Below are 21895 nucleotides of genomic sequence, written 5' to 3' on the forward strand. Positions count from 1 at the left end.
CTTGTGACCTAATTATACTCGCTGCCTTATTTCACCAGCTGCCAGACCTACTTTTTCACTCACTGTTGTGTCTGTGTTCCTGAAGATTTTACCGTTTTACAAACTTTTTTATTGTGGGTTTAACAGAGAATTTAAATGTAACGGTTTGTAAGGAGTGAAAATTAAATAAATAATACTTTTGATAGATTGTTTAAGGTCCAATAGGTGGCTCCATTTAGGTGTTTTTCAAAAAAGTGCACAGCCAAATGTGTGATTTTGTGTGACATTAAAATTAGGATCTGCACTTTCTCCTAGACTGTACCACACACATCATGCCCTAATCTGCAGAATAAGATTAAGAATGGATTAAGATGCTACTAGTTTCTTTTGGACAGGGCCGGGTCACTCCTCATTTATGACATATGGCTTTTGACAGAAGACATGTTCAGCAGACATGGCACTCAGACGAACCAATCACGTGAAGGGTTACAAAAAAATAAATTAGAAGACAAGAAACCTCAGACAGGACAAGCAACAGCTGGCAAACTACATCAATCTGTAATCAATGAACCAACTGGTAGATGGGATTATATGCCTAAATGCACATTTTACCAGTCCATCCCAAACTGGGCAGACAGCATCAGCTTTTGTGCATGACCCAGTACCAGAGATGGCCATTATTCTCTCTCTGACAATTATTAATCATTTATAACCTTCTTCTAAAGCCAAGCTTTTAATTAGTCTCTGTACAGAGATGGTGATGTGAACACATCACATCTAATTACATACATTAAATACAGAAAATGCTGAGCAATGACAGATGTAAATAATAATAATAATAATAAATAATAATAATGATATAAATTAGAGGTCAACATTATCTGCAATGATTATTACCATTTATATAAAAAGCCATCTTATATTCTAATAATATTAATATTTTTCTACACACACACATGAATACTGTATAGTAAAATTGGAATAAAAATTGAATTTAAATCTAAATGTTCCCGATAACCTAGATATTGACGAAGTATCCATTAATTGTAGTTAGACCAATCAGTAAATGAAGAAAGTTGTGAAAACATTATACTGTACTCATTACAAACACCAATAAAACCATTAATAAATGGAATTCAAAGTGTGAGTGCATGGTTGTGTGAGAGGTTGATGTTGTGAACTCACTGGTGCCAGATGGGAAGGACGGACAGACTCATTTTCTTGGACCACTGCACAGATCAATTATTAATTTCCCATGTGCTCTCTCTCTCTGCAGACGAAGAACATTAATGCATCCCACATGCTGTGATTCACGGAGACCCTGGAACAGACAAAAGACATTCACTTACAAAACCATAACCAGCACAGAATTTAGAAAAGCTAAAAAAGCAGACCTGCAAAGCTGTGGTCTGAACCTCAGTGATCTTATAGGTTCTGCTGCTCTGTACTGTCAATAATCCAGAGCCAATAATCCGCTGATCTGCTGTGAGCAGGTTAGACACCACACTTACACTTGTGGTGCCTCAGGCTAATCTCAGATTATGCTCATGATCACATTAAAACCAGTTAATTAGAAAGTGAAAGGAATACTTTTACTATGGCATAGGTATAAAATGTATACAAGATACAATAGTTTAAAGTTGACACATGACCAAGAAAATCAGAGGGAGGTAAGATTTTCTTAAGAAAAAAGAACAATCCTTGATGTTGAAACATTAATTATAATTAAATTAAGTGAAATGCTATGTTATTTTAACGTCTTTTTGTCTCATATTTAGGTCAAAATTCTGATGCTTTCTAAGACATTTGTTGAAAATGTATATTGTTAAAATTCAATTTTCTTACCATTCAGCCCTTTTAAAATGTGTTTACACTATCAGCTGGTGACTCAGTACCAGATGGTACTTTCTGGTGTTTGTGACACATGGCTCTGAGTGAAGCCTCGGCCACAGAGCACAGTCCAGGATAATTGGAATTTCATTAAGGTCACAATCTCTCTCTCTCTTTTCTAAGAGAGAGAGAGATTGTGTGTGTGTGTGTGTGTGTGTTCAAGACTGTTTCTTCGTTAACAATATTGGGGTTGGTGATGGTGGTGCAGGGTGGGGGGCATGACCTCCACCTGCTGCCACCTGTTTATCTGCCTCGTCTTATAAAAGCTGCATCTCCATGATCTGCAGCATCACAGTCACCTCGTCCTCCTCAGACTGATCACTTCATCACTTCTTCACTTCAGGCTGGAGACATCTGAGAAACTCTTTAATAAATCCTGGAAAAATCTCCAACAAAGCTGCCGTCCACAAGTGGAGTCTTTGAAACTTGAGGACCGTCGCTGGTTTGATTCTCCTGCAAAAAAAACATGAAGTCCCGGAGGCCCAGCTGCACCGACTCGGGGTCAGAGTCCTCTGAACTAGACAGCAGCAGCCCTCAGAAGTTTGAGACCGTTGTAAGGCGGCGAATGGCTGCTAATGCCAGAGAGAGGAAGAGGATGCAGGGTTTGAACACAGCCTTCGATCGCTTACGGAAAGTGGTCCCTCAGTGGGGCCAGGACAAAAAATTGTCCAAGTATGAAACCCTGCAGATGGCGCTCAGTTACATCGTTGCCTTGAACAGGATTCTAACAGACTCCAGGAGGAACAACAGCACATCTCCCAGGCAGTGGCTGGAGCTGCAGTTGGACTGTGTGCAGCATGACAACTACCCCTGCCTCCTGGGGTACGACTGCCCGTCTGGAGAGGAGCTCCTCCAGTCCTCCTTCTCCTACCAGTTTGATGCACACCAGGTCCACGTGTAACGAGCGGCCACTGTTGTATTCACGTTGTTGTTTTGCGAGTGGCAATGTGAATTATTTCTCCTGCAGTCTAGGGGACAGTAAATACAGGTGTATTACATTTTTTTATATATAGTATTTGTGCTAATGTTAAATCTCCTGTTAAAAGTATTGACTTTATGAGCGTTGGGTATTGTCCAAAATGTAGCCACAGTGTCATTATGATGATCACTAAATTTAACATTAACCAGTTTTTTTTTTATATGGCATCAAAATGTGCAATTTTCAGTGTTTTCTGGGAAAATGATGTAGTTACATGTTAAAAGTGAATGTGTAACTGAGAGTCAGAATGTTTGTAGAGTTGAAAAATATATTATTTTTCAGATGCAGACCTTTATTTTGTTGTACTATAGATTTTCAATTGTGAATAAAACATTTTATAAGGAACAAAACATTTGTGTTTTTTATTATTTGATATTGAAAACAATGTCAGAGAGCTCACAAAAAAAGTTGTATTAGTTTTTCAAGAATTTTAACTTTGATTTCAGAAATATTTCCATTTTTCAAAGGAAAGCCTTCAATCGTATTCCATTCAAATAAAAAAAATAAAACAACATTTACTTGATGTATTACAACCCTTGGTCATCAAAGGTTATTTTATTTTTTTTAGGTTATTTAAAAAAAAAACCCAAATCGTTAAAAAAAAACACTTTTGAAAAGTATTATTTGTCTCATTCATGTGGTATTTAAAAAAAAGAGTTATCTTAAGGAGTGAGTTATTTACAATGCACTCTTTGTTGAGTGTAATTGCAGGTTGTGTCTTTCCTAACTCTGCGGTGCCCCCAGGGGAATAAATAATGCTTTTGTCCAGAGCCTCTGTGCGTCGAGATAAGACCCTTGTACGTCACCATGATGGACCAAATATAAAATGCAGGAGCATTTATTCAATTTAATTTAAATCAAAAGTTGTTTTTTTTTTAATTAAAGGTAAAACATTTAAGGCAAAAAGAATAATTCTGTAGCGAAACAGTTCCAGCCTATAGCTGACCAGGATGCTACGTGACCCTTAAACATTTGTTGTGGGGAGTAACACAGATACAGCTTTAAATGGCCATCATCAGACACCAAAGAGTGGTTGTTACAGATTTGAAAAAGTTTGAATGGTGGCACAAGCCAAGACAGATTAAGGAAGCCTGTGTTCCAGACCTGGCCGTGGCTTCAGCGGTGCAGCAGAAATTAAACTCCATTGTGTGGTAATGGCTGTGTATAATTGCTCTCTTCACAGCCATTCAGGCATGAACAGCTATAGCTGGACCCAAACTCTCTGCATTAGGTCAAAAGCCTCCACATTGGTGCACGCACCATGCCGGCCAACTGCTATTATTTAATATGCATTGTGGAATAACGGATAGAATTATACGTAACATGTTAAAAGACGCCATATGAGAATTGTTGTTGCAGGACGTCGTATAAAATCAAAGGTGCCACGCACTGATACAGATGGCTGCAGTCGTTGATTGGCCACTCTGACGCTGGCCATCTGGATAAATGCTTCCTGACAGTTAGCATGTCAAAAATGAATAGAGAGCAGAGTCAAAAGTGCAGAATGGTAATGAGGTGTAGCTTGTTCAATTATATTCTTTATTAATTCAGTCACAAGTGGTGAACAGCTGGTGTCAGCAAATACGCCTTTAATTGATTTTCATCAATAGGAGTGTGTTGTTGATCAGCAAACTCAACAATGTGTTCAGCGTGGAAGTAACTGAGAGGGCAAAACAAATTAACATGTGGAGTAACTGACCGCCACCCAAACGACCGAGACTGGAGTTTGATATGGTAGGATTTAGTTATTTATTTATTTTTAGAATGTTACTTTATTGTTTGAAATTTAATTTAATTTAATTTTTATAACTGCGAACACAATATTTGTTAAAATGTATTAAATATGTATTAACCGTATTAAAATATCAGCAAGTAAAATAATACAGTGTTGCACCTTATTCCTGTTTGTCATCACATGTACAAGAAGAGGATTAAGACGCAACCAACAACCCAAAGAGTCCTGGAATTTTCTCTACTGATTTTGATAAAAAATTACCTTATTCTCTTGTACTGCGAGATGTTCTGAAGTCCCTGCTCCAAAATGTCATATCTGAAAAAGAAAATTGACATTTGTCTCAAAAATTACACACTCTACACACACATAACATGTGCATCATGTTAATATCAAAATAAAGCCAACACTGGGGACATATCATCAGAGGTGTAAAAGTCAGAGCATTTACCATTGTGTGACAGTAAATAAAGATTAAAAAAAATTTGGAAAACCCACAATGAATAATGGACACCGTTGATCACAAGCATGCAGGGTTTGCAAAAATTCTTTTTTATTTCATAGTTTCCAATTAGTGAATAATTCAACAGGCAAAATATTTAATTTTGTTTATAATCTTGTCATTTCAATTATTAACTAAACTTGTTTGTTGAGTCAAGATTTTTTTTTTTTTAAATCCAGCTTTTTTTAAAAATAGATCTAGATCTGTTGGTCTGGAAAAATGCACAGTCAAGTTTTTTTTTTTTAAATCCAGCTTTTTTAAAAAATAGATCTAGATCTGTTGGTCTGGTTATGTCTTGGATAATAATTATCGAGTATAAAGCGAGTCGAGTAGTAAATATTACTATGGTCTCAGTAGACACCCTGACCCATGCATCAGCTGATTTACTACATAATGTCGTCATTTGAGTTTTCCAGGTCTAAATCTCAAGACTACAAAAGCTCCATCAGAGGAGCAGCGGCTCCTCCCTCCACACAGATTATGTCATCAGTCCTTTATATTCATGTGTCCAGCAGGTGTTCAGAAGCTGTTCGACTGGCCTGCTTCACCTTCTACTCTCATCTAAACCTCTGCACTTCACACAGAAATAAAGCATGAAGTGTCTGAACAACCGGGCTGAGACTCACCTGAGAGGACAGGTGGAGTGTGAGCTGGACGCTGTGGGCCGAGGGGCCTGGGTCAATCAGGGCTACTGTGGTTCTCCTCCACCTCTGCCACGGGCTGTCAGCACCATCTACAACCCTCAGCCTCTTTTCCAGGGCTCCATGGACAGCATGTACAAACTGGACAGTCCCGGTCTGTTTGACCATCCACCTGTGGAGCAAACACCTGCTGAGAAAAGTCAAGAGAAGAAACAAAGAGGTTGCTGCTCTTTTATCAAAGGTGAGATTGACACACGTTACTTCACTTGAAAGACTATCTCTCATACTCTAATTGTATGTTTTTATTCTTGCCTCTTGTTTCCTGTGTCTGCTGATGTACATCATTATTTCGTGGTCAGGGCTTTGGGGCACGACACTGATGGAAAACACCTCCAACAACAGGGAACTGTTTGTACGAACTACGCTGAGGGAGTTACTGGTCTACGTGGTGTTCCTGGTGGACATATGTCTCTGTAAGTCTGCAACTGACACCAAAACTATTTCATGTTCTCTTCAGTTTCTGCTTGACATTAGAAACAGTTTTTTGGAAATGTTGAATTACATAGAACAAATGGTAAATACCATCATTTTAGTTCTGCATGTTTTTTTTAAATATCTTTCATTCCTACAAGTTGTGATTTGTTGTGATTCCTGTGTGATCACAGGACAAACACATTCTAGAGTTTTATATAGAATTTTTATCTTTGTTATCTGCAGCCATTTTCATTGAGACTCTGGCTAAAAACTTCTACTGACATTTATTTTAAACACTCAAAGTGTTTCAATATTGAAATTCAAATATTCTTTAAATTTTTTCATTAAAAATGTCTTTGGAGGAAGAAATGCAATACCTAAACCACATGAACACATTGTTTATAGTGCAGGGGTCGAGAACCTATGGCTCGCGAGCCAGCACTGGCTCTCAGATAAATCTTAGTTGGTACTTTTTAACACAATAAGTAATAAATAAGTGCGCTGATATTCAAGTATACCGTTATAGAAATCATAGTGGTAATTTAAAAAAAAAAAAAAAAAAGCATTCTCATATATTTGCCGCGACAGCGTACTCTCTTTGCGTTGCGTGGTAAAATCATTAGCTTGGTACGTCATCTTTTATTTCTGGCATAAAAAGTGAAAGCAAAGTCAGTCCACGTTTTGGAGCAACACACACGCAGGTGTGATGCTGAAATATGTAAAGTAAATAACAGTACAGTTAATGATAAAATCAATATAATCAAATTAATTAATGGCGGACCTCCTTTCATGTACACCTACCACAAGGACAGCAGAGTCCGACCGTCAGCAAGGGTGTTGCATTTAATGACCGTACGATAAATTAAGGTTTTTCTTCTTCATATATTTATAACTCTGTTACACATTTTAATCCATACATTAAGTTTTTTGTCTTGGAGCCAATTGCATCAGAACCATGTTGTACCAGTCACAAAAAGTCACATTAATGGTAAGGAGTATCTTATGTATGTATAGTATAACAACGTTATTAATTTTTAAAAATAACTTTAATACATTTTTTAATACTTCAGAAACATATTATACTCTATACTATACTGTATAAAATGATTGGTCGGGTTTAAAAATCCATACATTCAGTTGTATTCAGAGTAAAGAAAAATGGTATGGCTCGCACAGAAATACATTTTAAAATATGTGACTTTTTTGGCTCTCTCTGCTGAAAAGGTTCCCGACCCCTGTTTTAGTGGCTGCTTTTGCTGCACAACAGTCTGACCAGTATCAGGATTCGAACCACTGCAGTTACAAGTCAGATCCATGTCAACCACTGGGCCAAAGGCAGTCTTCTTTGTCGCTGTGCTGCACGTTTATTAATCCCACTTTAACGTGCTTCTATTGATTATTTGTTTAACAGATCAGTGCTCACCATGTGGCAGGATGCAACTGTACAGAGCACTTTGAATTGTTTAGTTACCCTGTTTTAATGCCTACCACAAATGCCCCTCCCCGTCCTCCTGCCATTGTCCAGCTGAGCTTTAGGAGTGAAAGGACACGGACACTGCTTTCTTGCCTTCTAGCGATAAGAGCATTAGGCCTCGCCTATTGTGGCTTTGTCTGCTTCAGATTGACATTCATTAATGAGGCTATTTGTGTCCGTCCAGCACGGCTCTTCTACAAACAAACGGCAGCCTCTAATCTGGATCTGTTTGACAACAGTGACATGAACACCGACAAACAAGAGCCCTAAATGAGGCATTGCGTGTCTCCCACAGTGCTGAGTCTTATCTAGGACCTCTCAATGGAGCAGCGTTCAGGGCCGAGCCTGGGCAAAGACTGATAGGAATCAGTGAGTGTGTGTGAACGCTGTGATTATGTTGTCTTGCAGTGACGTATGGTATGACCAGTTCCAGCACCTACTATTACACTAAAGCCATGACCGACCTGTTTGTGAACACGGCCAGTGAAAGTGGGGTTAGGTTCCAGTCCATTGGTACCATGGCCGACTTCTGGGCTGTGAGTTTCAGACCAGATTCATTTTCATTTCCAAGTGAGACAAATCAACATTAAAGTTTAACATTTCCACATTCACTTCAACAGTACACTCAAGGCCCATTACTGGATGGCCTCTACTGGACAAAATGGTACAACAACCAGTCACTGGAGAGGGGAGAGCAGTCCTTCATCTACTATGAGAATATGTTGCTGGGTGTCCCCAGGATGAGGCAAATAAAAATCAAAAACAACTCCTGCAAAGTCCACAAAGACTTCCAGGATGAGATCACAGGCTGTTTCGATGTTTACAACAAGAAGAAGGAGGAAGACCTCAGCTTTGGTCTCATCAACGGAACAGCGTACGTTCTTCTTCTATTTCTACCACCAAAGATGAGGTGTACTGTTAACACAGTTACTCTAATTTTTCACCTTTGCAGTTGGACCTACCACACTGAGAAGCAGGTCAAAGGTTCCTCTCACTGGGGCCTGCTGACCACATACAGCGGAGCAGGATACATCCAAGACCTGAACCGCACAAAAGATGACAGCGCCACCATACTCCAGGAACTGATAGACAACCTGTGGTTGGACCAGGGAACCAGAGTGACCTTCATTGATTTTTCCACCTACAATGCAAACATAAACATGTTCTGTGTAATCAGGTAAACTTAACATCAACAATCAGAGGACACGTTTTGATGTGGCATTGGTATGTAGTAAAAATATATATATTACAAACCCTATCTTGTTATGATTCATTTTCTTCCTCCAGGTTGGTAGTTGAATTCCCAGCTACTGGTGGAGCAATCCCTTCTTACCAGATCCGAACGGTCAAACTTCTTCGCTACATCACCTATTGGGATTTCTTCATCCTTGGCTGCGAGGTGGTGTTCTGCCTGTTCATTCTCTATTATGTTGTGGAGGAGATTCTGGAGCTACGGATACATCGGTTCTCCTACTTTAAAAGCATCTGGAACATACTGGACATTGTTGTCATATTGGTAAAAAAAAAGAGTTAATGTTTACAAGTATTTTTGTCACATTAAGCCTATTTTCCGAATACTAAAGCGCTCTTCTTTCTCAGCTGGCCGTGGTTGCCATCGCATTCAATGTGTTCCGTACGGTCAAAGTGGACAAGCTTCTTGGCAAACTGCTGGAGCAACCAGATATCTACGCCGATTTTGAATTCCTGGCATTCTGGCAAACACAATACAACAACATGAATGCTGTCAACTTGTTCTTTGCGTGGATCAAGGTAAAGCAATGACACCATTCAGTTCAATCACTTTGTTGGGAGTTTTTCCATTATTTTAAAGAATGTATGCACTCATCTGATCCTGGTAGGTTTTCAAGTACATCAGCTTTAATAAGACCATGACTCAACTGTCGTCCACACTGGGGAGATGTGCTAAAGATATCCTGGGATTTGCCATCATGTTCTTCATCGTCTTCTTCGCCTACGCTCAGCTGGGATATTTGCTCTTTGGTACAGAGGTGGAATCATTCAGCACCTTTGTGAAGTGCATGTAAGAAGCGTCAGCCACAATTTCTTTAAATATAAATGTATTTAAAAATAAACTCAATTTTGACATTTCCATTCCACAGCTTCACCCAGTTCAGGATTATTCTGGGAGACTTTGATTATGACGCTATCGACCGTGCTAACAGAGTTCTTGGACCGATATACTTTGTCACCTACGTGTTCTTTGTCTTCTTTGTCTTGTTGGTAAGTCAGTCTTCTTTAACAAATGATATACAAGGTGGACAAAGGCTTGTCTCACTGCATGGTTTTGGTCTCAGAACATGTTTTTAGCCATCATAAATGACACGTACTCTGAGGTCAAGGAGGAGCTCTCATCGCAGAAGGATGAGCTACAGATCACAGACATCATCAAACAGGTGAAGACAATAATTCAACAGTTATTTTTACTCTTTTACCAAACTACAAACTGAAGAATTGTTACTTAAATGGTTCAGAGCTACATGAAGACCTTCATGAAGTTGAAACTCAAAAAGGAGAAAATATCTGATGTCCAGAAAGCCTTACATTCTGGATCTGGAGAGATTGAATTCAAGGACTTCAGAGAAACTCTGAAAGAGTAAGTGACAGTCCAAACATGGCCTTTGTAGTTGAAGAGTCCAAAGTAATTAGCTCTGCTCTGCTACTCTCACAGGATGGGACATGCTGATCATGAGATTTCTGCAGCTTTCTCACAGTTTGACCATGACGGGAACCAGATTTTGGACAAAGACGAACAACAGAGAATGAAAATGGAGCTGGAGGAAAAGAGGGTTTGTGGCAGTAGATTGTTTGACCCAGATGTGGTGGCTGGTCTGTGAAAAAGGGAAAATAAGTGGTTATTTTAATATAAATTATCTGTTAATGTAGAATGGTTTATTCACATTATACAAACACCACTTCAGTTGGACCATGCTAACACCACAAAACAGGCTGCAAGACAAAACCTTCATGGACTTGATGTTTTTGATGCAGTCTAATGCCCCGGTCAAAAAAAAATGTTTTGACTCATAGAAGCCAATAATAGCTGAGCTTCAAAAAGGTTTAATTTGAATTACTTTATACATTATAATATATGTATATAAAAGAAAAAACATCACAACAGATCTGTGATAAATAATTAATTCTAAGTAGTCAGATAAACCTTTCATTTATATAATTTGTATGACATTTTATAAAAAGCTAAACTTTCTTAGAGCCATTACCACTGGTTTAAATCCGACCCTGAAACTAATTCATTTGTCTGTGTCTGTCAGGATGCTCTGAGTGCTGAACTGAACAAACTGGGGAAGAACTATGAGAAAGACTTACTTGAGAAACCGGCCAAAAACTCCAACGAGCAGAGGCACACCGGTCAAATCTTTGTGAACCGGGAGCAGTTTTTAAAGTTGGCAATATTTTTAATATTTGAAAGATAATACAATATTTAGTTTTTCAATAAACCATGAGCTCACCTGTCTTTTTCTTTTGTCATTCAAGGCTGTCCAGACAGGTCCTCCATCTGGAGAGCTCCATGACAGGCATCACACAGAGGATTGATCTGATTGTGGAGAAACTGGGATTATATGAGAGAAACAAACATGTGAGTGTGGGCAGAAATATTCAGAGATTATAAAATATTATAAAAACATTATCAAACTGCATGTAAGTACAGTAAGAATGAAGATGTTCACTCTCTTAGTAGTATTTACTTAAAAGACAACATGATGCTGGAACTGTTTGATCTAGTTCCTGGTGTTGTAGTAGAGTTATCATCCTCCTGGTGAACATGTTGGTGGCTGACTAAATACTTTGTTGCCCCACTGTATAATTTGTGCCATTGTCATGACAACAGCCCCCAAAATCTAAATAGATTTGTCTAAGAAATGTTCTCTTTACCTCCTTTTCACCCCCAACCAGGATGATGACACTGCCTCAGACGGGAGCATCCTGGTTTGTGTGGACAGAGGCACCAGGAGCAATCTCTCCTTCAGGAGACCAGAGGTTCCCACCAATGTTGACTGTCACATGTGACAATGTGAGACACACAACTATCACAGCACTGTGGACATCAGCTGACACAGGAGAATGTCAAAAGTTAAACACAGATGGATGTTGTTATCTTACTGTTCTATTACTGTGACAATTACTCAGTCATATCAACAATAAAATACAAAATACTTCAGCACTTAACTCACGCTGCCATTCAGTTGAAGTCATGTATTCTGTAGTTCGATGTAAATACTGTGTACATTTCAGGAATGCTCACTAGGCTCCTACAATAGTGTACATGAAAAGGAGGGTTAAAGCTCAAGAAATAAAGAAGCTCCAGTGTATTTGTAGAGAAGACCTGAATGTAGAGGTGGACATTGTTACTTCTGATGAATGTACATTTGTTTTAACAGTAGGTTAGATTAATTATCAGACATCTCACTCAATGTTTGCTTTGCTCGTTGTTGAATGTTAAAAATACTGCAGGGCATTAAACTGTCTTATTGTTGTATAATCAGAGACAACAAAGAAAGACCTGTTTTTTAGGTTTTCATGTAGTTTATCATTTATTTACTAACCATTACTGTGCCTCTCAGATAGTGATGTAATCAAACAAGCTTGTTGAACAGCAGCTTCATTCTTCTATTTTAGGAAAAGAAAAGATACAATTATTATTTTTTCAAGATTTTAAGTGCTATCAAGTAAACTTTTCATTTCAGGTTTCAGGTGTAATAACATCTACTGGTTGTGTTACGGTGCCTCAGTGTCTTTAACTCAGTTTGTCAGTGTGTAATAAACGTACCAAACAACCAGATTGAAATGTGCCTTTGTCTGTAGAGACCTTTTATTTTCCCCACAACAATTGAAAAACAAATTTCATCCTTTATTATTAAATCAGCGTCGTTGTTTAACTTACATTTCACTCTCATAAAAGCAAAATGCCTTTACATTCAGCGCTTTAAGCAGGAGATATATATTACACATCATTCACATGCAGTTCAAGCTGAGTCGCCGTCTTTTACTACGAATGGAAAATGGCAAAAAAAGAAAAGTCAAGAGTGGAAAAATTCCATAGTAGAATAGAAAATGAATGTGATGGAGCTTTCAGTAAAACAAATTTAAGGCTTCTGCATAAATTATTTTGCCAACTAACAATATTCTGACTATTCAGAGTATGTACATTACATTGTGATCCAGACATATTTACACTCTCAGCCAATCAAACACTGTTTTGTTAAGCAAACAGATTCAAATCTAATAACTCAAAAAAGAAAGCAAGTGAGTGGAGGGGTGTACAGAATTAGTTATGGATGTAATAATGTAATAATGTAATGAACAATGTATGGGGAGTGAAACATGAGTAGTGATGGGGCTGGATTTGGTGCTAAATTAAAGCTGTAGTGCATAACTTTTTTTTTGTGCTGTTTCTGACACCACTTTGGTCATTTTAAGAAATCACCATTACCATCAAGTGGACAAGGAGGTCACCAGTGGACGTGTGTGTGTGTTACCACAACAGAGACCAGCAACTAAATCCAAACACTGTTTTGCCCCCAAAAAAGAAACAGTTGCAAAGAACACATTTGACTAAGAGACCTAGAGGAAAGTGTAGGCACTGTCTGGGTTTAGCGCAAGATGAAAAAGGCAACCAGGAATGTTGGAAACTTGGTGACACATTACCCACACATCACAAAAGTCATTTGCAAAATTGTCCTATAACGTTTGCTACTGTTTAAAAGTAAATTATGTGCTTACTATACACGAAGCCAGATGGGAAAGGAAGCCCCTGAAATACAGATACTGGTGAGATGCAGTGAAATGTACCTGTGTGTCTTTTGTCCTCACTTTGTTTGTCTGCAGAAATGAGAAAACTAGACAGCTGCAAGAAGTGTGTCATACCTGAGACATTTCATGCAGAGTAGACATATCATTAGCTTTTAAAGTGAAACAACTGTCTAAATTAACTCCTTTTATTATTTCTACCCTGTGTCTAAGCATCGCGGAATTTACTTTGTTTGCACCTAAAAGAAAAAATAAAGATCTTAATGATGTTGTCAGGAAAAATAAGTGATCTATTAAGTAAACCAGTGGTGTTTTCTGCATATGATAAGTTAAGCACTACAACTTTTTAGTGAAGTATTACAACCATTGAGAAAAATGTTACATTTCCTTAAGATAAGATATAGAAGACTTGTTTTTCCTCCAGGAAACCAGCCCCAGAATCTGTCCGTTTTACAAAGTTTTGGGGTTGCTTCTGTATTTACAAGATTTTCTTTGTACAAAGAAAGTGTACTTTATAGCGTTTTAATGGCATTGGATTAATTTATTCCAAACTAGGCGACAATACAAATGAAACTAAAATTTATTGAAAGTCTACAAAGAAAATACTTAACACTCCGATACACAACATTAAAAACATTTTTTTTTTGCTGTAAAGATCCGAGTAGGAAAAAAACTTTTTTTGTACACAAAAATCACCAAAGAGATGCAATTAAAGAAAATGTAATATCTTTAAAGCCTTAATTGCTTGAACAAATATTCTGAAAACAAGTCAACGACACAGGGCTTCTATTCACAAAGCGTTTGACCTGGATATTGTAGATATGGATCATTGTTGTGAACAACTAAAGTATGTAAGTCATAAAGAAATTATGAATATAACAAATAGATTCAAAACCCATATTGATAAAGGTAGATCCTGGTACGGCCATTATCAGAGAGCATTATGACTGTTCATGATTCACAAACTACGGCCCGTGGGGCAGATACGACCCATTTGGCTTTATATTCCGGCCCGCTAAACTTGTCCAAATTATGTTGTTAATTAATACTATCATTACACTTCTGCCTTTTCCCTGCAATGCCCATATATCCTCAAGCTCCATCTATCTGCTCTTGACCCGGTGTTAATTAATACTATCATTACACTTCTGCCTTTTCCCTGCAATGCCCATATATCCTCAAGCTCCATCTATCTGCTCTTGACCCGGTGTCAAAACGTTTACCCAGGCCTTGTTTAGAGTCTTTAGATTTTGTAAATGTTGGAACTGTTAATAAAGTAAACTCCCTTGTCACAAAGAGAGCTACATTTTTAGTCACACAGTCAAAATGTTTGGATTATTTAAGAGCGATCAACAAAACTATTTGGCTTATTTTCAGTTGGGCGAGAGCAAAAACAGAATTAAGATGTTTTTTTAGTTCTTGGTAGCATAAAAAAAGGAAAGGAGACTGTACAATGTAACAAATGTCAAATAACTAAGTGTCTCTCTTTTAAGGGAACAGCCACTGAATACAAAAATATTTTTTAAAGCCTCTTGGATGAAGATATTTTAATTGTCTTTACTGGAAATTAAAGATCTTTTTCAACAGAAACTCTTGACAAATATTGAATTAATATTAAACTGAACTGAACTAAACATTTGCTGTTATTGCCAGTAAAAAGTATTTAATAGTCCCTGGTTGCATGTTAAAAAAAGGCTCTGGTTAAGGTGTTGAGCTTGATTTTTTTTTTTTTTTACAATTGGAAGACGAAGATGTTAACTTCTATCATGTGGTCTTTGTAGAGGAAGAACAAAACAAACGGAAAAAAAAACAAATTCAATTTGCTTGGAACAAGTCTTACCTACAAAGGCTTTGTGAATATGCCCCCCCTGCTGTTTTACCAAAGCTGTTCACTTGAGGATGCTGTGTGATGTAATGGGTGTCATTTATTCTCCAGAGCTTCCTGCAGAGGCGAAGACCAGCTCACTGTGTCTGATACCCAGCCATGCTGAAGTTGGCTGGATTGGACATTACAGAACCAGGTGGGGTTGCAGCATGGGCTGATGGGTTTCCAAAGCTTCCCATCCAGGCTGATGACTGGGATTGCCTGCAAGGATCGATCATTAAAGCTAATTAAAAACACACTCAGTGTCCCGCATTGATCAAAAGGCATGTGAATTATAGAGTAAAAGGTGAATATGTATTTTTTTTATTTCATGGTTTCCACTATAATTATTCACAAAAAAGGAGACTTACTCTACTCCATATCCTTGTTGGTTCCATGCTTGGCTGTACATGTTGTAAGAGGGAACTTGCCATCCATTGGTCACATATTGACCGTAATGCTGCTGCTGCTGTGGCTGCTGCTGTTGTTGCTGTGGACTGTCATAGAAAGGGTTCCACTGGCCCCACTGATTGAACTCCGTCTGAATAAGGCCAACAGACACAAACGTAAACATTTTATTTCAAACAACACTTAATAGTTTTTATAATAACTTAATAGTTTTAGTTTTAATTTGTTTTATTACTAATGACATTTGTCCTACCTGCTGTGGAACTTTTCCCATATCAGATGATTCTTTTCCCCAGTAGCACTTCACTAAATTGCCTTCAATAGAAGTACCATTGACGGAAACAATGGCGTGGGCAGCAATGTCATGAGTGGCAAATCTGAAAAAGTTGACAAATTAAGAATATTTGCGTTTAAAACCATCATTTTCAGTGGCTCAAAACACAATTGAAGAACCACACAGAACAGACTTTAAGACATGCTGAGAGTGAGTGATGACATCTAGAGGTCAAACCATGCAATGAACTCAGACTGTACCTGATGAAAGAGTATCCTTTCTCTGGAAAAACTCTGATTTCCATTATTTGACCAAAAGGAGAGAATGTCTGCCGCATAAGATGTTCTATAGAAAATAATTTAAAAAACAGAAAATTTAGTTGCTAAAACAATTTAATAAAAACAAATCCAGTCAATAACTTTAAGTTCAAGAACAAAACCCTTGCCTGACAGCCCTGACTGGATCCCACCACAGTATACTGTGCAATTTTGTGGACTGGACTGAGTCACTACATCTTCAAACTTCAGCTGTTTTGAACTACTTGCTGTAAAATCCAACAGATTTAAGAAGTGAAAATTAAATCATAGTATAGTGTGACACACCACAAAAGCCAAAGAAAAAGTTCACATTATTGTAATTTTTCAAACTTACTCTCCTGGGAACTCTTTGGAGCTGGTGGTTTACGTGTTGCCCAGTTGGTCCTTATTTGTCGTGCTCCAAGCCACTGCCCGGCCATGTGGGAAATGGCATTCTCTGCATCCTAAGAAATCCAATACACAGACAATTTATTAAAAACCATTTGACAATACCTGGTTGTTAGTTGCAACAATAGACCAGTAAATGTACAGTATTTAATTAAGAGTACCATAGTATTTTACATCAAAGAAGTGCTCATACATAGGAGTAACGGTCACCTTGGTATGTACTATGATTTGTTAAAATGGCTGTAAGATTAGATAATAAACAGAAAATGGAAATAACCTTCAGTCTGTGTTCTTGTACTGGAGCCTTACCAGTTTGTTGTAGAAGGACACAAATCCATACCCCTTTGATTTGTTTGTCGCCATGTCCTTCACAACACGAGCATCCCTGAAGGAAAAACATTGACAATGTCAGTTCACATTTTAGTTTTAATGGTTCGAAATAAAAGGAACCACACAAGACACAGATTTGTGAATCCTCTACTCTCTCCTACATTAGCTTTGATGACCTCTTTACTGAGCGCTGACTCAAAATACTGTATAAGTTCAAGGTAAAACTTGACAAAAAGAAATACAAATACATGCAGCCTAAAATGTTTTTTAAACTAATGCTTGAGATGAAATAATGAATGACTTTGTGTTATGCCCCCTAACGTAGGCTACTGGTTGAAATGATCAAATAACAGATCCTATGAAATTACCATGCATACTTAAAATCAGCTTTTAGTTCTCTTCCTACTCTAAAAATATGTAGAGAAAATATTAAAAGAGAAAAAGAGGAATTAAACGGCATACATGGCCTGTTAACAGATTTCTGTATTTTCCCTGGTCAATTCTTTCTTATCACCAATACGGAGTATGGAGTTTGAGGAGCTGCAAATTTTGAGAAATTGACATTTTCAGTCATTTTAAATAAAAACGGTTATTATGCTGCAAACAACACTATGAAGACCAAAATAAAACAATTTAAACATAGTTTTAAATTAATACAATAAGTAGTGGTAATTATTCATCTAGACTAAGTCATGTTAATACAAAGCATCGATAAATAATGACAAAGAGGAAAAAATGGAATAAATAGAGAAAAAAGTCTACATCTGTGTCTCCAGAGTGCACAGTTCCTTGCTGTTAGCCTTCAAGCTCCTGTCCAATCCTATGAGCATTTCTGTAAAATAACCAAAGTGCTATTACTTCACTGAGACCCATGACTAACAGCTATTCAGGTTCAACACACAGCTTACATTTTTGTGGACATACAGTACACTTTACTTACCACAGCATCAATGTGCAAGGAAAGCAAGAGTTGGGTAAAAGCTAAAACTTAAATCACGACCTTAAAAGTCTGTGGTTCAGTTTACAGCAACCCAGAGGACATCTGGTGTGTTTTGATTGTAGGTTTTTTTTAATACAATGACATTTAAAATAACAGAATCATCCACTCTGGCGTCAATATCTGCACACTTTAAAGAGTTTAATCATCATTCCCAATGTTAACATGTTTGGATGGGTGGAGGGTTGGGAGAGCGGAAGGGCGGCTTTCACCTAGTATAGATTATATTGACTTTAAAACACTGCCCATATACAAGCCTGTCTACTCATTTTTGACACTTCCTTTTTTAGTTAAAGATATACTCATTCGTGCTAATTAACAAACTAAACTGGTTTAAACCACACCTGTTTTAACCCAAATAAAAGAAAATGTATCTGTGGTAGACAGCAGGATAACAACAGTTGAGAAAGAACGTTAGCTATTGATGCCTTTGGGACATCCACCCTTAAGAAGCACTGTTTCAAATTGTCAAATCAACAAATCAGGTTGTTTTCAATCTTTTAACATTTTACATACATCAGAAATCTAGGGTATTTCCAAATTTCACACTGACCATGTTTATCATGGCAAATTGATGGGCTTAGGTTTACAATGTATAATAAAAGTTGTTGTACAGTTTCTCATTGTGATGAAACAAACAGATACATACAAACAAATGTCATGCCAAGAAAATAACTCTTCTAGATAATAACTTACGAGATATGCCCAAAAGGTGCAAAAGCAGACCTTATACTCTCTGTGGTAATCTCAGGGCTCAGATCACCCACAAAAACATGGAAGTGACCTAAAAGAAAGAAAAGCAGAGACCAACAATGAAAATATATCTATAACACTCTCTAATGAATCAAAGTTTCATGTTTACATTAAAGATAACAATTTGTAAGACACATACTGGATGTATCTTTCTTCTGGCTACTGGGAGTGGTTGCCCAATTTACTTTGACCTCCTGAAAGCAAAAAATGCATTGACAGAATATAAGATCATAAAAAACTTTTTATACAAATAATACAATTTGAAAAAGAAAAAACATCACAGCAAAATATGATTCAACACAAACTTTGAATGCCACATTTAGTAAAGACGACATACCTTCCCGTATATTTTCCTCTTATCGATGGCACCAAGGGCTGTTGCAGCATGTCTGTGCTCAAAGAACTCCACAAAACAATAGGGGTCGTTGCTTGTGTGCTGAATGTGACAGAAAACCCAAAGTCTTGGTAAAAGCATTCAGTCATAGATGAAAAGTATAAACTATGTAAATTGTGAATAAAGTTCATTTTTTCATCTTACAGGTGTTCATTACTCAAGAAATCTCTAAATATTTTGTATTAATACACATAAATAATGTTTCACTGGTGAAGAGTAGTTTAGTAGTGAATTGTCACTGATGCATAGCACACCACTGCACACAATGAAATGCAACCTCTGCTTTTAACCACTCTCCTTCGTGAGCAGGGGGCAGCTCAAATGAAAAAAAAACAACAACAAAAAAAAGTTTATGCTCAGAAGTGGAAAATTGCACTGTTTGGATGGCTGTAGACTGGTTTAAGTTTTTGAGCTCATCCATGATCAACCTGCAAATCAAATTCATATAACATTTGCTACTAGATTTAGATTTTGCTAGATTTTAATCCACTTGTATAGGTAACTTAGATTAACTGAATGTATGATTGCAAATTACAAGGAAGGGAAGATTGAAAAACAAAAAACACAGGTGAACACCACCACTTACCTCAGTGATCATTTTACAACTTTTGCAAGGGCCTATCTGGGTGAACAGCTGGAGAATCAGACTTTCTGTTACTTCCCTTGACAGATTTCCAACGTACCTACAAGGAGAGAGACGTTTATTGAAATGAGAGTTGTGAAAGTTTTATTAGCAATTAGTAACTGTGACCCTTTGCTGTGGTTGATGTGAAGTAGACACAGTTTAAATGGTGGATTTAGCGTATACTTCAATAAATGTAAATACATATTTCAAAAATAAATGACAGCACTGCAGTCATTCAACTTTACTGTTTTACGTAACTTGTTTAAAAACGTTATATACTAACTACTAAAAGTTAAAACAAAGGTTTGAAAAATCGACCTGTTTTTACACAGAAACACATTTATAAAATTTCGACAATAATTCTTTTTAAAATCTTGACAAAATGAAAGAAATATACATTACAAAGTACCTAGTTTGTTTACAGATTTGAGGTTGTTGGCACAGTTTTGGAGTGACCCTTTCTTTTGCTTACTGATAATTATTATTATGATGAAATGTCCAGTTGCCCAACTGACAGTCAGTACAGGAAACAATGGAAGTGCTAACATGAAATAGAAAAAATACTCTTGCTTGTTTATACGTTATTCCTTAAATTTGTTTTTCTTTAGATGTTACATTTCTTACCAAAAAGGATCAACTATCTCGACGTGGGAATAACAAACGTTTGCGTTTATTTTACTATTTACCAGGATTTACGTAAGAATGACAAGTAGCTAGGTTAGCCACCGGTTCAATGCAACGACAACTATACGATGTTATTACGACGCTTAAGCCACTTACAATGTTCTGGGGTAAACATCGTCGTCCATGGTCGCTCCCTGCGTTCACCAAATCACAAAATATTAGTAAGAATGTATTTAATTAACGGATCGATACTAGTGTGCGGTTCCAACCACGACAACGAGCAAACTAGCTTGTAAAGAAGGTAACCGGGCTCCACGTATGACATCACCGCGTAACCGGAAATAAGGTGCGCGCGCAGCAGCGGGTCCAGACGGGGTCAGAGTGAGATTGTAAAAATCACAAACATCTACACATTTCCTTATCATTACTCTGTCTTTCAGGTATTATCTTACAATTTCAGGGGCTGCAATGAGTATAGTCTACGCTTTGGTTGTTTATATATGAGAGAAAGGACTCTTACTATTCTAGAAAGTGTAGTACCCAAGTGAAAACGTATTTTATTTAATTTTCTAACTCTACTTTTCTTTATCCTGTGCAAGTGGATCCATGAAAGACGTTTAACGAGTCGTTTAATTAGTTAGGTGTTCTACCAGAATCCTGTTGAACCATAACAACAGAAAAGAAAATGTAATACACTTGCAATACTATAGGCTACTAGAATAATTTCAGTTTTTTAGTCAGTCGATGATAAATATGGTAAATATTTGACTGCATGGGAAACCAATATGCGCAGCCCAACTCTTCTTCAGAACCGTATACGTACGTCCAAAGGTGTTGTGATAAGTACTTGATGTGATAATGTGTGCATAATTGTTGTTGTACATTAAAGACCTATTTTAAAACTTTGCACCTGTATTATAATCGCGAATATTAAATTAGCATGTTATTGAGTTAAACGTGTTTTTCATGCAAATAGTTAAAGGTGAGTAAGTTTGTAAGCGGAGACATGAATATATAAGGGGTTCATTGTTATATTTTATCTCGTGGCTCATGTGGCCTAGAAAACTCCGAATTGCAAATAGAAAGATCTCAAACTTCTCATTTCTTTGGCTTTTGCATTGCAGTGGCTTTCGCTTTGGTGCTGTGTTTGTGTTTACTGTGGACTTTGGCATTTGATGTAGACTTTCTTGGGGCACCGGAGCTGTCTTTGCTGATGCACCGATCTTAAGTTGTTTCTTGGGTGTAAATAAAGAATATGACTCGTGTCTTTTTTATTTTATTTTATGGGATTTTGGTAAGGTTATATCTTAACAATTGAAATGTCAAGATTAACCAAAATGATTTTGAAATAAATATACACTAGAGGGCACCAAACACGTATTAAATATATCCGAAATGTTACGCAATTGTTTGTTGCTCATTTTACACTTGTATTCCCTCTTGAGTAATTATTTATAATAATAA

General features: G+C 37.2%; 3 protein-coding genes across 5 annotated transcripts; 2 read left to right on the plus strand and 1 right to left on the minus strand.

Annotated features, from left to right (window-relative positions):
* The first annotated feature begins 2191 nt into the window (after window positions 1-2191).
* On the plus strand, window positions 2192-2833 carry atoh7 (atonal bHLH transcription factor 7). Its single transcript, XM_008322139.3, has one exon. It carries the CDS (start codon window positions 2336-2338, stop codon window positions 2768-2770), a length of 435 nt encoding a protein of 144 aa, XP_008320361.1. The 5' UTR covers window positions 2192-2335; the 3' UTR covers window positions 2771-2833.
* Window positions 2834-5303: 2470 nt separating this feature from the next.
* Window positions 5304-11576, plus strand: pkd2l1 (polycystic kidney disease 2-like 1). Its single transcript, XM_025060544.1, has 13 exons — window positions 5304-5964; window positions 6083-6196; window positions 8080-8207; window positions 8292-8848; window positions 8959-9187; window positions 9271-9441; window positions 9531-9712; window positions 9792-9912; window positions 9987-10085; window positions 10164-10285; window positions 10361-10478; window positions 10962-11092; window positions 11185-11576. Exons 1-13 carry the CDS (start codon window positions 5676-5678, stop codon window positions 11318-11320), a joined length of 2397 nt encoding a protein of 798 aa, XP_024916312.1. The 5' UTR covers window positions 5304-5675; the 3' UTR covers window positions 11321-11576.
* On the minus strand, window positions 9733-20771 carry tial1 (TIA1 cytotoxic granule-associated RNA binding protein-like 1). 3 transcript variants are annotated; one of them, XR_003051240.1, is made up of 16 exons: window positions 20588-20771; window positions 19769-19865; window positions 19126-19224; window positions 18928-18982; window positions 18732-18819; window positions 17018-17093; window positions 16656-16764; window positions 16450-16548; window positions 16265-16349; window positions 15984-16107; window positions 15694-15863; window positions 15299-15544; window positions 12255-12318; window positions 11584-11960; window positions 11160-11260; window positions 9733-10520 (listed from the first exon to the last, which is right to left on the minus strand). XR_003051240.1 is itself a non-coding variant. In XM_008322108.3 (12 exons), the coding sequence occupies exons 1-12, from the start codon at window positions 20614-20616 to the stop codon at window positions 15421-15423; spliced, it is 1155 nt and encodes a 384-aa protein (XP_008320330.1). In that variant the 5' UTR covers window positions 20617-20771; the 3' UTR covers window positions 15178-15420. The 3 variants fall into 3 exon arrangements, 1 of the variants encoding a protein (XP_008320330.1); XR_003051239.1 differs by having other exon boundaries at window positions 9733-11260; XM_008322108.3 differs by lacking the exons at window positions 9733-10520; window positions 11160-11260; window positions 11584-11960; window positions 12255-12318 and having other exon boundaries at window positions 15178-15544.
* Between the last annotated feature and the right edge of the window lie 1124 nt (window positions 20772-21895).

Source organism: Cynoglossus semilaevis, chromosome 12 (assembly GCF_000523025.1).
Source record: "Cynoglossus semilaevis isolate Cse_v1.0 chromosome 12, Cse_v1.0, whole genome shotgun sequence".
NCBI lineage: Eukaryota > Metazoa > Chordata > Actinopteri > Pleuronectiformes > Cynoglossidae > Cynoglossus > Cynoglossus semilaevis.

What these genes read in the sequence shown, in the direction of transcription:
- atoh7 (XM_008322139.3), top strand. Translation starts at nt 2,336, where the DNA reads ATGAAGTCCCGGAGGCCCAGCTGCACCGACTCGGGGTCAGAGTCCTCT.
- pkd2l1 (XM_025060544.1), top strand. Translation starts at nt 5,676, where the DNA reads ATGAAGTGTCTGAACAACCGGGCTGAGACTCACCTGAGAGGACAGGTG. An exon ending in CCTGGTGGACATATGTCTCT is followed by an intron (nt 6,197 to 8,079) that starts GTAAGTCTGCAA and finishes GTTGTCTTGCAG; the next exon opens with TGACGTATGGTATGACCAGT. An exon ending in CCATGGCCGACTTCTGGGCT is followed by an intron (nt 8,208 to 8,291) that starts GTGAGTTTCAGA and finishes TCACTTCAACAG; the next exon opens with TACACTCAAGGCCCATTACT.
- tial1 (XM_008322108.3), bottom strand. Translation starts at nt 20,616, where the DNA reads ATGGACGACGATGTTTACCCCAGAACATT. An exon ending in AAAGGATACTCTTTCATCAG is followed by an intron (nt 16,108 to 16,264) that starts GTACAGTCTGAG and finishes CAACTTTTTCAG; the next exon opens with ATTTGCCACTCATGACATTG. An exon ending in CAACAAGGATATGGAGTAGA is followed by an intron (nt 15,545 to 15,693) that starts GTAAGTCTCCTT and finishes CGATCCTTGCAG; the next exon opens with GCAATCCCAGTCATCAGCCT.